At 40.5% G+C, this 13,135-nt stretch overlaps 1 protein-coding gene across 3 annotated transcripts in view; it reads left to right on the top strand.

The window, feature by feature from the left end:
- Window positions 1-13,135, top strand: part of HECTD4 (HECT domain E3 ubiquitin protein ligase 4) — a 226,643-nt gene that overhangs the window by 97,722 nt on the left and 115,786 nt on the right. For all 3 annotated transcript variants that reach the window (XM_044275799.1, XM_044275798.1, XM_044275797.1), the window contains exons 24-26: window positions 2,332-2,495; window positions 3,762-3,995; window positions 5,649-5,841. In XM_044275799.1, coding sequence (XP_044131734.1) covers window positions 2,332-2,495; window positions 3,762-3,995; window positions 5,649-5,841 — 591 coding nt within the window. The remainder of the gene's footprint in view (window positions 1-2,331; window positions 2,496-3,761; window positions 3,996-5,648; window positions 5,842-13,135) is intronic.

The following is a 13,135-nucleotide window of genomic DNA, read 5'->3' as shown; positions in this document are numbered from 1 at the left end:
TCCCAAAAAATAAAATGTTATTCACAAAATGATCCAAACATGAGGTAGACATATGGGGAATGTAAAGTAATAGCTATTTTTTGAGTTATTGCTATTATAAAAGTAGAGAAATATACATTTGGAAAATATTTGACTCAATTTTACCACTGGCTTCACATAATTATGAACATTTAAAATCTCATGGGCTTCAGGTGTATGGTAACATTAATTCATCTATATAAAGTGCAAGTGCAAAGATATATCCATGGGGTAGTATAGACAGTGCATATATATGGTGTTATTACTGACCACAGTATAGAAATATCAGAGTATCAATATTGCTGCTACTAATGTTATGCAGCAATTAATCCTACACAGTCAGAACATTATACCATGCTATACCAAAATACCATATAAAGTTAGTATAATGCAGTGCATACTGACCAAAATGTAAACCACACCACCGCCAGACCGTACCCCGACGCGCGTTTCGCCAACAGAAATACATTTTAGTCGCCAGTGATGTTTAAACAAGATTTTTGGAGATCCTGAATCCAAAAATTTAATTGGTGTTGCTGAATTGATTAGTTTTGAAGCAGGCAGTGATTTTAGTAAGTAACAAGGAGAGAACTTCTATCAGGATAACAAGATAGTGGAGGAAAGGTACGACGGCAGACGACGCCGACACATCATGCCAGACTACTACTTGAGCCTCCAACATGATTGTCCTGACGTTAGAGGAAATTGTACAAACAGATTTTTTTTTCATTAATTGTGATTATCTGAATTGGCTTAATTGGTTACTCTGTTATTGTACTGAATATAATTAGATATTTCATGTGTTCTCTTTTGTATTATGTGAGACATTTTCCATGTGATTTGTGAGTATGCTACACATGACCAATGCATTTATTTAGCATTTTTTAGTTTTTAATAGGGCTTCTATTATCTTAAAACTTTGAGCTAACTTAGCAATAAAATTCATTATGTGGAATCAGCATGACATAGTTACAATAAAAATAGTATTGATTAGTTCTGTTTTAAGTCTATCGTCTTAGATTTTGGAACCTTTCAATTAGGGGTGGGCGATATGGCCTAAAATCTATATTGTGATATAATTTTAAGCATGTGCGATATGCGATATATATCGCGATATATTGTTTTCTATATTTGGGTGGGGGTGTTTAAACTTTTTTTTTTTTTTTTTTTACTTTTTATTTAATAACTATTAGCCTCCTTAAGGGCTAGAACCCTTGTCATATTCACCCTATTAGAGATCTATCAGGGTGAATAGGACTTTACACTCTCCCTGCTGCCCTCTGCTTTCTGCACACAGTCCCCTCCCCTGAACAGTGCCATCCACAGATCCTCCTCCCCTAAACAGTGCCATCCACAGATCCCCCTCCCCTAAACAGTGCCATCCACAGATCCCCCTCCCCTAAACAGTGCCATCCACAGATCCCCCTCCCCTAAACAGTGCCATCCACAGATCCCCCTCCCCTAAACAGTGCCATCCACAGATCCCCCTCCCCTAAACAGTGCCATCCACAGATCCCCATTTCCCTAAACAGTGACATACACAGATCTCCCCCCCTCCCCTAAACAGTGACATCCACAGATCCCCCCTCCCCTAAACAGTGACATCCACTGATCCCCCCCCCCCCTCCCCTAAACAGTGACATCCACAGATCCCCCCCCTCCCCGACGCTCACAGGAGAACATTTATAAACTAATCAGTAACTTTAACTTTAATCATTGCTGATCTCTTTACTGGATACCGTACTCTGTCTTAGCTCCGGTAACAGCAGGCAGTGCGGGCGGGCGACGCTCGCTCACTGATGTCACGCGAATGTGCATTACCGCCTGGACGGGGGAGGCAATGCAGCCATGTTCAGTATTGTCATATGTAGGGGCACTGTTTATTTGAGCAGCAGCTAGAACCAAAAGAGCAGAAGAAACAGAATATAGATAGAGGTTAATGAGCAAAATAGGAGCAGTGATTGTAATATAGTGAGTAACAAAAACATTGCAGTGGCCATCCCCTTTAATGAAGGGCCACGTCTGACTTCTGGAATTGAGTTCCTCATGCTGTCAGAGTTGCTGCCGCCATTTATATAATTTAAACAGTTCTTTTTATAACTTTATATAACTACACATCGTACTTCCACACTGTCGCTCATCTTGTCCAGTTACGTGCCTCTGACCTATCTTTCACCTCCTTGTTCCTACCTCATAGATTGTAAGTTCATGTGAACAGGGCCATCCTCTCGTGCATCTTGTGATCTCGGTGCTTCCAATATGCCATCGGTTACACAATCCACCTTCTCTTATTTCATCACCTTCTAATTGCAGGAGTCTTCAGAAGACGTTTCAGGAGGACTACCATTTCTAGTTGACCTTGCGTTAGGATTGTCTGTTCTGGCTTGTTCCATGCTCCGAATATTATACAGTGGCCCAGAGATCACAAAAGAAGAACTGACTTGCCATGATCTTTTAAGGTCAAAGCTTTTACAGAGGCAAGTATCTTCCCTCCAATGCACTCGATTTATTCTGCTCTTGATACCCAGTTGTTATGCTGACCAAAACTCCCAGCCTACTGCTAAACTTTTGCAAGACTTAGGCCTCATGTATACAACCATTGTCTCATGTCCAGTCTGCATTTTTTGTGAATGTCACATGGGCTTGTTCATTTCTGTGGGTCCTTAAAAAATAATTTGGACAGCCATGGATGTCATCTGTGTACTGTTTGCGTCTGTTCCTTAATTTATGGAACATGTCCTATTCTTATCCGTTTGGTGGATAAGAACAGGCAGTTCTATTAGAAAAATGTGGCATGCACGCAGCCAATATTTGTGGATACGTGATTTGTGTACCACAAAATACGTATGGTTGTGAGCCTCATAAAGCAAATTTACATCCGCTGTGTATATTTTGCCATAATCTTGTTCTCCATGTTATATAGTGTTTGTGGGTATGCTGTTTTCTTTTTTTCCTGTCTGTGTTTTTTTCCCATCCCTCTTTTGCTTTTTTTTTTCTTATTATTATTTTTTACATATTGGTGGTGTAGAGCCCACTATAATGTATTTTTGAACTAAGAAACCTTGACAACAGTTAACTAGCGTCTTCAAGCATTCTCATTATCAGGCTGTGATACTATTGCAGGTCATGTCATTGACTGAATTTATCATTAGGGTAATATTTGACGTTTTTCTTGGCGTACTTTGCTCCAAATCTTTCATGTTGCACATTTAAAAATGTGTCTGAAATTAGCATTCCAAATTGGTGCCCAATCTGCAGCTCTCCAGCTGTTGCAAAACTACAACTCCCAGTATGCCTGGACAGCCTACAGCTATTAGTGCATGCTGGAGGTTCTAGATTTGCAACTGGGGGCCACAGGTTAAGCATCCCTGTTCTAAGACATCACCTGCTGGATTGAGTTTGTGAAAAACAAAAGACTTTATGATAAATCTGATGTGAAACAAATTACCATAACTAACCACACCCACATTCCTTCCCACTTTTCAAAGAGTGGTGCAAAAATGTGCACATTTTTGTCCAAAAAAGCCTAATATAGGCAGCCCATTCAGTGTGCTTTTCGTCAGTTAGTTTTACAGTGTGATATCTACCTATTCTTTGTCTTCACTACCTACTCTTTGTCTTTGTCTATTATTAAATTAAAACAATGTAAATTAAAATCTGTTATCTACTCATTAGTCGTGACTGTATGATTTTATATGTTGATTATGTCTTATATGGTTTAATATCTGGGCTTCTCTTTTAAGGTGTCAATGGCAAGTGGAGGCAAATGGGGCATTATCCCCAGCACTGACTCCAAGTCCGTCTCCTCTGCCCCTTACCATAGAAGAAGATCGGGAGTTTACTTATCCCTCCGACATTCTGTTGCCACCATCAGGAAATTACTTTGAGCTGCCTAGAATCAGACTTCCTCCTGGAATAATGATCAAATTGCGGGAAATAGCTGGTCGTGCTCGGCCTCAGTTTAGACCAAGTATAAAGTAAGATTTGACAGCATTTTTTCCACTATTTCTATAGTAGGGTTGTGGTAATACAAAGGGTTATATGTATTTTTAGCAATGTTTGAAAGGGTTTCCATGAGACGTTAACATTGTTAGCTCTCTAAGGTAGGCCCACAGAACCCCTTTAGGCTCCTTCACACACAAATTTGCTTTGGCATTTATTATTGCAAAAAAAAAAAAATGGATACAGCATGCGTTTTATCTTTTTACTATATTCATTTGGATCAGTTTATTGTTTATTGAGGAAGAGGCAGACTTTCTGCGAGATCTTAGGTTGCAGATTGGGAATGTGTGTCTTCCAGTAGAGTTCTGCAGAGATGGGAGAGCTCAGTATCTTGGCCTGGATCAGGTTAGTATATATGACAGAAATGAGACCTATCAATGGATAATTAGAGATACACTTCCTAGACTAAAGCAATTCACAGGAGCATGCCTCCGCTGCAAAAAATAAGTCTTGTAGGATGTTGTAATCCTCTTGTAGTTGGGTAAAGTATTTGATGGGGTGTTATCTATAAAAGGTCTTCTTATCGAGTAATACTATGTGCCGAAAGATCCATAAGGGAATGTAGAGAAGTAATATTTCAAAAGTTGTCATGGATTTAGCGGCCCTCCAAATCTTTAGAGCTTGTTTATGAATAGGCAGGACGTCTGGGGGGGCATTCAATTGAGCTTCCAACAAAAACCACGGGGTTAGAACTCTTTTAAGGGTACTTTCACACTTGCGTTGTTTGATTCCGGCAGGCAGTTCCGTTGCCTGAAATGCAGCAATTTGAATGCCTTACACTAATACATTCCTATGGGAAAAAAAAAAAAAAGCCAGATCTGGCATTCAGCAAGTGTTCCTTATTTTTTTTAGCCGGAGATAAAACCATAGCATGCTGCGGTATTATCTCTGTCCTGAAAAGTCAAAAAGACTAAACTGAAGACATCCTGATGCATCCTGAACGGATTGCTCTCCATTCAGAATGCATTAGGATATACCTGATCAGTTCTTTTCCGGTATTGAGCCCCTAGGACGGAACTCAATGCCGGAAAAGAAAAACGCTAGTGTGAAAGTACCCTAAGTAATAACTTTCTCTCCAGCTTTTACCTTAAGTCACAAGTTGCCTCTTGGACTGTATGCTAGGCCAAACAGCCGGTTTACAGATCAGCAGGGAAACAGAGAAAATAATCTTAAAGAGGTATTCATTAGGATATGCCATCACTTTGATTGTGGAGGTCCAACCTTCATGACCCCGACCATTCTAGACTGCAATGTTGTGGTTTCACTAGAGCACCTTCACTGGTTTCCCTGCACAGTCACAGCCACCTGGCAGTACAGAAAACTGCACTCGGCCCTTTCACTTTAACAAAGCTATATGGCAAGTCTCCTGCACAACAGGTGACCAGTGGCCATAAAGGGGCCACATCACTGAATCAGTGCTGCAGCCCCTTTTTTCTCAGAATTAGAGGGGTCAGACTTTCTCCAATCAAAAGTGATGGCTTATAACTTTATACAGTAGGAAATACCCCTTTAAGACTTCTCTTATATTCCCCTTTTTCCTCGCAGCTTTTTATTCTCACATTTAATGGATTATAAATTGTTTTCGTCACCTAAACATATAAAGCTATTATACACTTCTTCCCATTCAGGGAGATAATCCAGCCAGATGTAATGGAAGAAATGGTAGTCTCCTGTGTCATTAAGCACTTAAATTTGGTTGATGCCCTTCAATCCTTGATAAACTATCAGTATCGAGAGGAGCACCTCGAGGAGTATGACTTGCTGTGTAAAATAATGGGAGAAACGTTCAAGAAACTGAATGCAATGGAAAGACAATTGCAGGTAACTCCAGTTGTATTGTGAAAGTTAATTTAGGAAAGAACATATTACAAGTACTTTAGGTGGATAGTAGTACGATTGGCATGTAAAGGTCTGGTTGGCTGGTGTACAAAGCATAACCAGAAAAGCCTCGTCAGTGGAGTTGTCAGGCAGCACGTACATCTCATTTGCCTAAGATAGAGATATAGATATATATATATATATATATATATATATATCTATATCTCTATGTAGAGAATCGGACAGCACTCCAAGACTTGAAAAAAAGTAGAAATCTTTATTCACCCATGTGAAAAATAATTGCAACGTTTCAGCTCACAACTGAGCCTTTCTCAAGCAAAGAAACACAAGCCTGTGCATGTCTTATACAGCTTTTTCAAAAATCAGATAACCAATGAATTTTACAAATCAAGACATGTGACTATTCAACATGTGAAGGTAATTCACCTCATTAGATCATGTGAACAATTACTTATGCAAAGTATCCTACTGCTGGATACATAGAGGTGTGTCCATTGGTGTTGCATCCAGACTTGTAACATTCAAATAATGTATATAACAAAGCGCATATGTGCATAAATAAAGTGCATAAAGGTACAAGAAAGATAAATCATATATTGATGTTTAAAATCATACACCACGGAGACTGAGGGAAAACAGTGAAGGTTTGACCATGTCCGACAAAACCGCATGTTCATGTGAATACTGGCCAAAAGCAGCACTGTTAACTAATACTACCAATACCACAAAATGTCAAAGACAGACCTCCGCCTACACTGTGCGCTCGCAACTAAGCTCCAATACATCACCAGCAACCAGATTTCATAATGTTGCCGTGTAGGAGCTATTGCACGCGCATAATGTGACATTATTTCAAGGCATCGTCTTTGTAGTCAGGCGCTTAACACTGTATATACTTCACTGTCTGGGTCCATCAGAGAGGGATCCAACCTCCCGGGTGGATCAACCCCTCCAAAGTTATGGTCAGGTAGGGGGGACACGACATGCGAATGTAGTGTACCCCGAACCGTCTCATTGTTTCGGTCCATAGACAGTGTAATGGGGATCTCCCATAAAAATCACTTAATGGCAGAGATTAATTTTGACACAGCGTGGATACAGTAACAGAGGCAAACAGTCATCTAAAAACATCCTGGATTATATTCCACATTTAACCCTTTAGGTTTTAGGCTATCTAGAGTGTATATCCACCACATTTCTTTATTTTTCAATATTTTTAATCGATTGCCCCCTCTCCTGGGGGGAGGTACATGGTCCACAATCCAGCATATTAATTCACGTTCTGTGTGTTTCTGTTCAGAAAAATGCTTCGGTACTGGTAGATCATGTCGTTTTTGGCGTATTGAAAATCTATGGTTATTTAACCTGGTTTTCAAATCAGTGGAGGTTTCTCCCACATATAAAATTTTACATGGGCAGGTTAACACATAAATTACAAAATTAGAATTGCATGTCAAATGAAAATTGATAGGATAAGTTTTACCAGTGGCAGGGTGTATGAAGCTGCGTCCCTTGCCTATATATTTGCAATTTACGCAACTTAAACACGGGAAGCTGCCCAATCCATATTTTGACAATTTCATTTGACGTGCTCGCTGCCTTGAACCACAATCTGCTCTCACCAATTGATCTTTCAGACTGCTAGCTCTCCGGTACGAAAACAGGGGAGGCAGTCTGAATTCTTGAATATCACTAAAGGTATTACCCAGTATACTCCAATGTTTTTTAATAATCTTACTGATAGCTGCACTTTCCTCCGTGTGTGTGGAGATGAAAGGAATCCGACGTTGGGGATTTTCTTTATCTTTCCTCACTAAGGTCAACTTTCTATCCATCTCCAGGGCCTTATGTTTGTGTGTATGTAGCAGCTTTGGCGGATAGCCCCTGTCTTCAAACTTCCTTGACATATCCTCAAGGGCCTCCGTCAAATTGCTATCCTCTGATGTTATCCTACGTAACCGCAAAAATTGCGAGTATGGTAAATGCCTAACCATATTTTTCGGATGATTGCTATCATACCTTTAATATGGTGTTCTTGTTCGTAGGCTTGGTGTATAGTTTAGTGAGGAATTTTTCCCCAGACCAGACAACCGTGGTATCAAGGAACTGTACCTCAGTATGTGAAAAAATCAATGTGAATTGAAGGTCACTATTTATGCTGTTTAAATACATATGAAAGTCAACTAATTCCTTCTCCGTGCCAGTCCAAATGAGGAAGACGTCATCGATATAACGCCACCACCGCAGAACATGTCTGAAGTGGTGTGAAACATAGATGACGTCTTCCTCAAATTTTCGCATAAAAATATTCGCGAACGTTGGGGCCACATTCGACCCCATCGCCACTCCCCTTTAATTGCTTATAAAAGGAATCTTGAAACAGAAAATAATTCCAATGTAGAACAATACGCAAGAGAGATAAAATGAAATGAATGGCTGATTCAGTCATTGAGGAGAGTTCTAACATACATTCAACAGCCGTTATACCCAATGTGTGGTCAATTGAGGTGTAGAGGGAGACTACATCAAAAGATGCAAGAATATATGTCTGCTCTCTATCCACCTCAATTGCATTAAGTTTGCACAAAAAATCGGTCGTGTCTTGAATGTATGAGACTGCCCCTGTCGCAAAGTTGCGAAGTACCTTATCCAAGAAGATGGCGATGTTGCTGAATATTGACTCAGAGCCAGATACTATCGGCCGGCCAGGGGGATCCACCAGAGATTTGTGGACCTTGGGGAGCACATACATCACTGGTGTGACTGGATGTGTCACCACAAGGTACTCACAAAGATCCACCCCCGCCGCCAATGCATCGGTAACACACTGTCCAATAATCCTAGCAATATCAAATTTTGGGTCATAATTGATCGGCAAATACACATTTGTGTCACTGAGCTGACGTTCTATTTCCGCAATGTATTTATGTTTATCAAGGATGACTACCCCCCCCCCACCCTTATCGGCAGGTTTAATTACCAAATGGGGATCATTCCTTAATTGATCTAGGGCGGCTATTTCAAATTTCGTCATATTGCGACGGGTAAATCTATGAGTGACAGATAATTTCAGAGCGGACAAATCCTTTTTAACCACATTCATAAAGGCCTCCAACGCAGGGTTATCAACCACTGGTGTGAAGGCACTTTTCCCTGGCAGACTGAGTCTCCTCATGCAAAACTCGCTCGCTGGAGGGGAGTCAGTCTGCACTTTATTATGAAACCATATTTTTAATTTTATAGATCTAAAAAAAACACACAAATCCGTCTCAAGATTAAACCAGTTAACATGTGCATTTGGACAATATGATAATCCCTTGGAAAGTACACTCACTTGAAACGGTGTGAGTAGCTTGGAGGATAAATTAATGACAGTCATTTCTTCCTTTGCTGCGGTTTGCTCTGTGGTCGTAGCTTGCTGTTCCGGGTTTTTATGCCGTCTGTATCTGCGTCCTCCTGGATCGCCATCTTCTTGGATAAGGTACTTCGCAACTTTGCGACAGGGGCAGTCTCATACATTCAAGACACGACCGATTTTTTGTGCAAACTTAATGCAATTGAGGTGGATAGAGAGCAGACATATATTCTTGCATCTTTTGATGTAGTCTCCCTCTACACCTCAATTGACCACACATTGGGTATAACGGCTGTTGAATGTATGTTAGAACTCTCCTCAATGACTGAATCAGCCATTCATTTCATTTTATCTCTCTTGCGTATTGTTCTACATTGGAATTATTTTCTGTTTCAAGATTCCTTTTATAAGCAATTAAGGGGAGTGGCGATGGGGTCGAATGTGGCCCCAATGTTCGCGAATATTTTTATGCGAAAATTTGAGGAAGACGTCATCTATGTTTCACACCACTTCAGACATGTTCTGCGGTGGTGGCGTTATATCGATGACGTCTTCCTCATTTGGACTGGCACGGAGAAGGAATTAGTTGACTTTCATATGTATTTAAACAGCATAAATAGTGACCTTCAATTCACATTGATTTTTTTCACATACTGAGGTACAGTTCCTTGATACCACGGTTGTCTGGTCTGGGGAAAAATTCCTCACTAAACTATACACCAAGCCTACGAACAAGAACACCATATTAAGGTATGATAGCAATCATCCGAAAAATATGGTTAGGCATTTACCATACTCGCAATTTTTGCGGGTACGTAGGATAACATCAGAGGATAGCAATTTGACGGAGGCCCTTGAGGATATGTCAAGGAAGTTTGAAGACAGGGGCTATCCGCCAAAGCTGCTACATACACACAAACATAAGGCCCTGGAGATGGATAGAAAGTTGACCTTAGTGAGGAAAGATAAAGAAAATCCCCAACGTCGGATTCCTTTCATCTCCACACACACGGAGGAAAGTGCAGCTATCAGTAAGATTATTAAAAAACATTGGAGTATACTGGGTAATACCTTTAGTGATATTCAAGAATTCAGACTGCCTCCCCTGTTTTCGTACCGGAGAGCTAGCAGTCTGAAAGATCAATTGGTGAGAGCAGATTGTGGTTCAAGGCAGCGAGCACGTCAAATGAAATTGTCAAAATATGGATTGGGCAGCTTCCCGTGTTTAAGTTGCGTAAATTGCAAATATATAGGCAAGGGACGCAGCTTCATACACCCTGCCACTGGTAAAACTTATCCTATCAATTTTCATTTGACATGCAATTCTAATTTTGTAATTTATGTGTTAACCTGCCCATGTAAAATTTTATATGTGGGAGAAACCTCCACTGATTTGAAAACCAGGTTAAATAACCATAGATTTTCAATACGCCAAAAACGACATGATCTACCAGTACCGAAGCATTTTTCTGAACAGAAACACACAGAACGTGAATTAATATGCTGGATTGTGGACCATGTACCTCCCCCCAGGAGAGGGGGCAATCGATTAAAAATATTGAAAAATAAAGAAATGTGCTGGATATACACTCTAGATAGCCTAAAACCTAAAGGGTTAAATGTGGAATATAATCCAGGATGTTTTTAGATGACTGTTTGCCTCTGTTACTGTATCCACGCTGTGTCAAAATTAATCTCTGCCATTAAGTGATTTTTATGGGAGATCCCCATTACACTGTCTATGGACCGAAACAATGAGACGGTTCGGGGTACACTACATTCGCATGTCGTGTCCCCCCTACCTGACCATAACTTTGGAGGGGTTGATCCACCCGGGAGGTTGGATCCCTCTCTGATGGACCCAGACAGTGAAGTATACACAGTGTTAAGCGCCTGACTACAAAGACGATGCCTTGAAATAATGTCACATTATGCGCGTGCAATAGCTCCTACACGGCAACATTATGAAATCTGGTTGCTGGTGATGTATTGGAGCTTAGTTGCGAGCGCACAGTGTAGGCGGAGGTCTGTCTTTGACATTTTGTGGTATTGGTAGTATTAGTTAACAGTGCTGCTTTTGGCCAGTATTCACATGAACATGCGGTTTTGTCGGACATGGTCAAACCTTCACTGTTTTCCCTCAGTCTCCGTGGTGTATGATTTTAAACATCAATATATGATTTATCTTTCTTGTACCTTTATGCACTTTATTTATGCACATATGCGCTTTGTTATATACATTATTTGAATGTTACAAGTCTGGATGCAACACCAATGGACACACCTCTATGTATCCAGCAGTAGGATACTTTGCATAAGTAATTGTTCACATGATCTAATGAGGTGAATTACCTTCACATGTTGAATAGTCACATGTCTTGATTTGTAAAATTCATTGGTTATCTGATTTTTGAAAAAGCTGTATAAGACATGCACAGGCTTGTGTTTCTTTGCTTGAGAAAGGCTCAGTTGTGAGCTGAAACGTTGCAATTATTTTTCACATGGGTGAATAAAGATTTCTACTTTTTTTCAAGTCTTGGAGTGCTGTCCGATTCTCTACATATATAAGAAGGTGAAAGCTCATTCCTTTGGACACAGCACCTGAGCCAACAGACTGGTGCCGCCAAATCCCTTTTTCTGTTATACGTGTATGTATATATATATATATATATATATATATATATATATATATAATATAATATAATATAATAGAGAGAGAGATTGTCACTGAACTGAAGGCACAGAAGAGGCAAGGATGCTTTGCCTTTTTGTGTCCCTTATGGAATGACTTACGGTACATTTTATAGGTTTCATTAGAGTTCTTTTAGCAGCATGGACATGGATTCCTAGACGTTTTCGCACTTTACTATTTTAGTTTTTTCCCATTGCACTCTGTTTGCACTGGGAGCTCTTCAAGTTTATTCTCTTTTGACAGATATGTATACTTTATGTACCTAACACCAATTTAACAAAATTCAGTACAAAATAAGATCACTGCAAAGTGAAAATGCGTACAATGTGTATTTTGGCATGCACTTGTGAAGCATGCCATAGGTATGTGCAGTGATATACTGTACTACAGTACTGTGCAGAAGTTTTAACCGGTGTGGAAAAAATGCAGTAAGAAAGCTTTTAAAAACAGAAGTGTTAATAGTTTAATAGCAAAATGCAAATTGAATAAACAAAAGAGAAATCTAAATCAAATCAGTATTTGGTGTGGCCAGCCTCTGCCTTCAAAACAGCATCAGTTCTTGGTACGCCTGCACACAGTTTTTGAAGGAACTCGGCAGGGAGGTTGTTCCAAACATCTTGAAGAACTAGCCACAGATCCGTTGTGGATGTAGGATTGCTCAAGTGTTGCCGAACTGGAGCAATAATGGCACAGTGAAGTGGAGGATGCATCCAATGGAAAACTAGAGAACAATGCGCCGTTCTTTTATGACTACCAGTTTTACAAAGTTCGTTTTAAAGGGAACCTGTCACCTGGTTTTTGGGTATAGAGCTGAGGACATGGGCTGCTAGATGGCCGCTAGCACATCCGCAAAAAAAAAATAATATAAATATGTGTGTGTGTGTGTAAATGAACCTTAGATGAGTCCTGTCTCCTCCATGCTTCAGAGATGAGCCCAACCACGCCCACTGTGAAGGAGCCCAGCACCACCCCGCATCCTCCGAATCTCCTCCTTGCAAGCTAGCACATGCACAGTTCGTACCCTGAGGCTGATGCCAGCACAGGGAAGGAACACTATGCTGACCCTGCGCATGCGCTACCTCACGCATCGCAATATTACGGCGCTCTAGCTTTGTGACGTCGGGGAGCAAGGAGGAGATTCGGAGGATGCGGGGCGGTGCTGGGCTTCTTCAGTGGGCGTGGTTGGGCACCAGAAACCTTAGTAATAGCCCCTTGGGCACCTTACTTGC

Source organism: Bufo gargarizans, chromosome 1 (genome assembly GCF_014858855.1).
Source record: "Bufo gargarizans isolate SCDJY-AF-19 chromosome 1, ASM1485885v1, whole genome shotgun sequence".
In the NCBI taxonomy this organism is placed as follows: domain Eukaryota; kingdom Metazoa; phylum Chordata; class Amphibia; order Anura; family Bufonidae; genus Bufo; species Bufo gargarizans.
The sequence above is the reverse complement of the archived record's forward strand: the minus strand, read 5'-3'. Positions and strand labels throughout refer to the sequence as shown.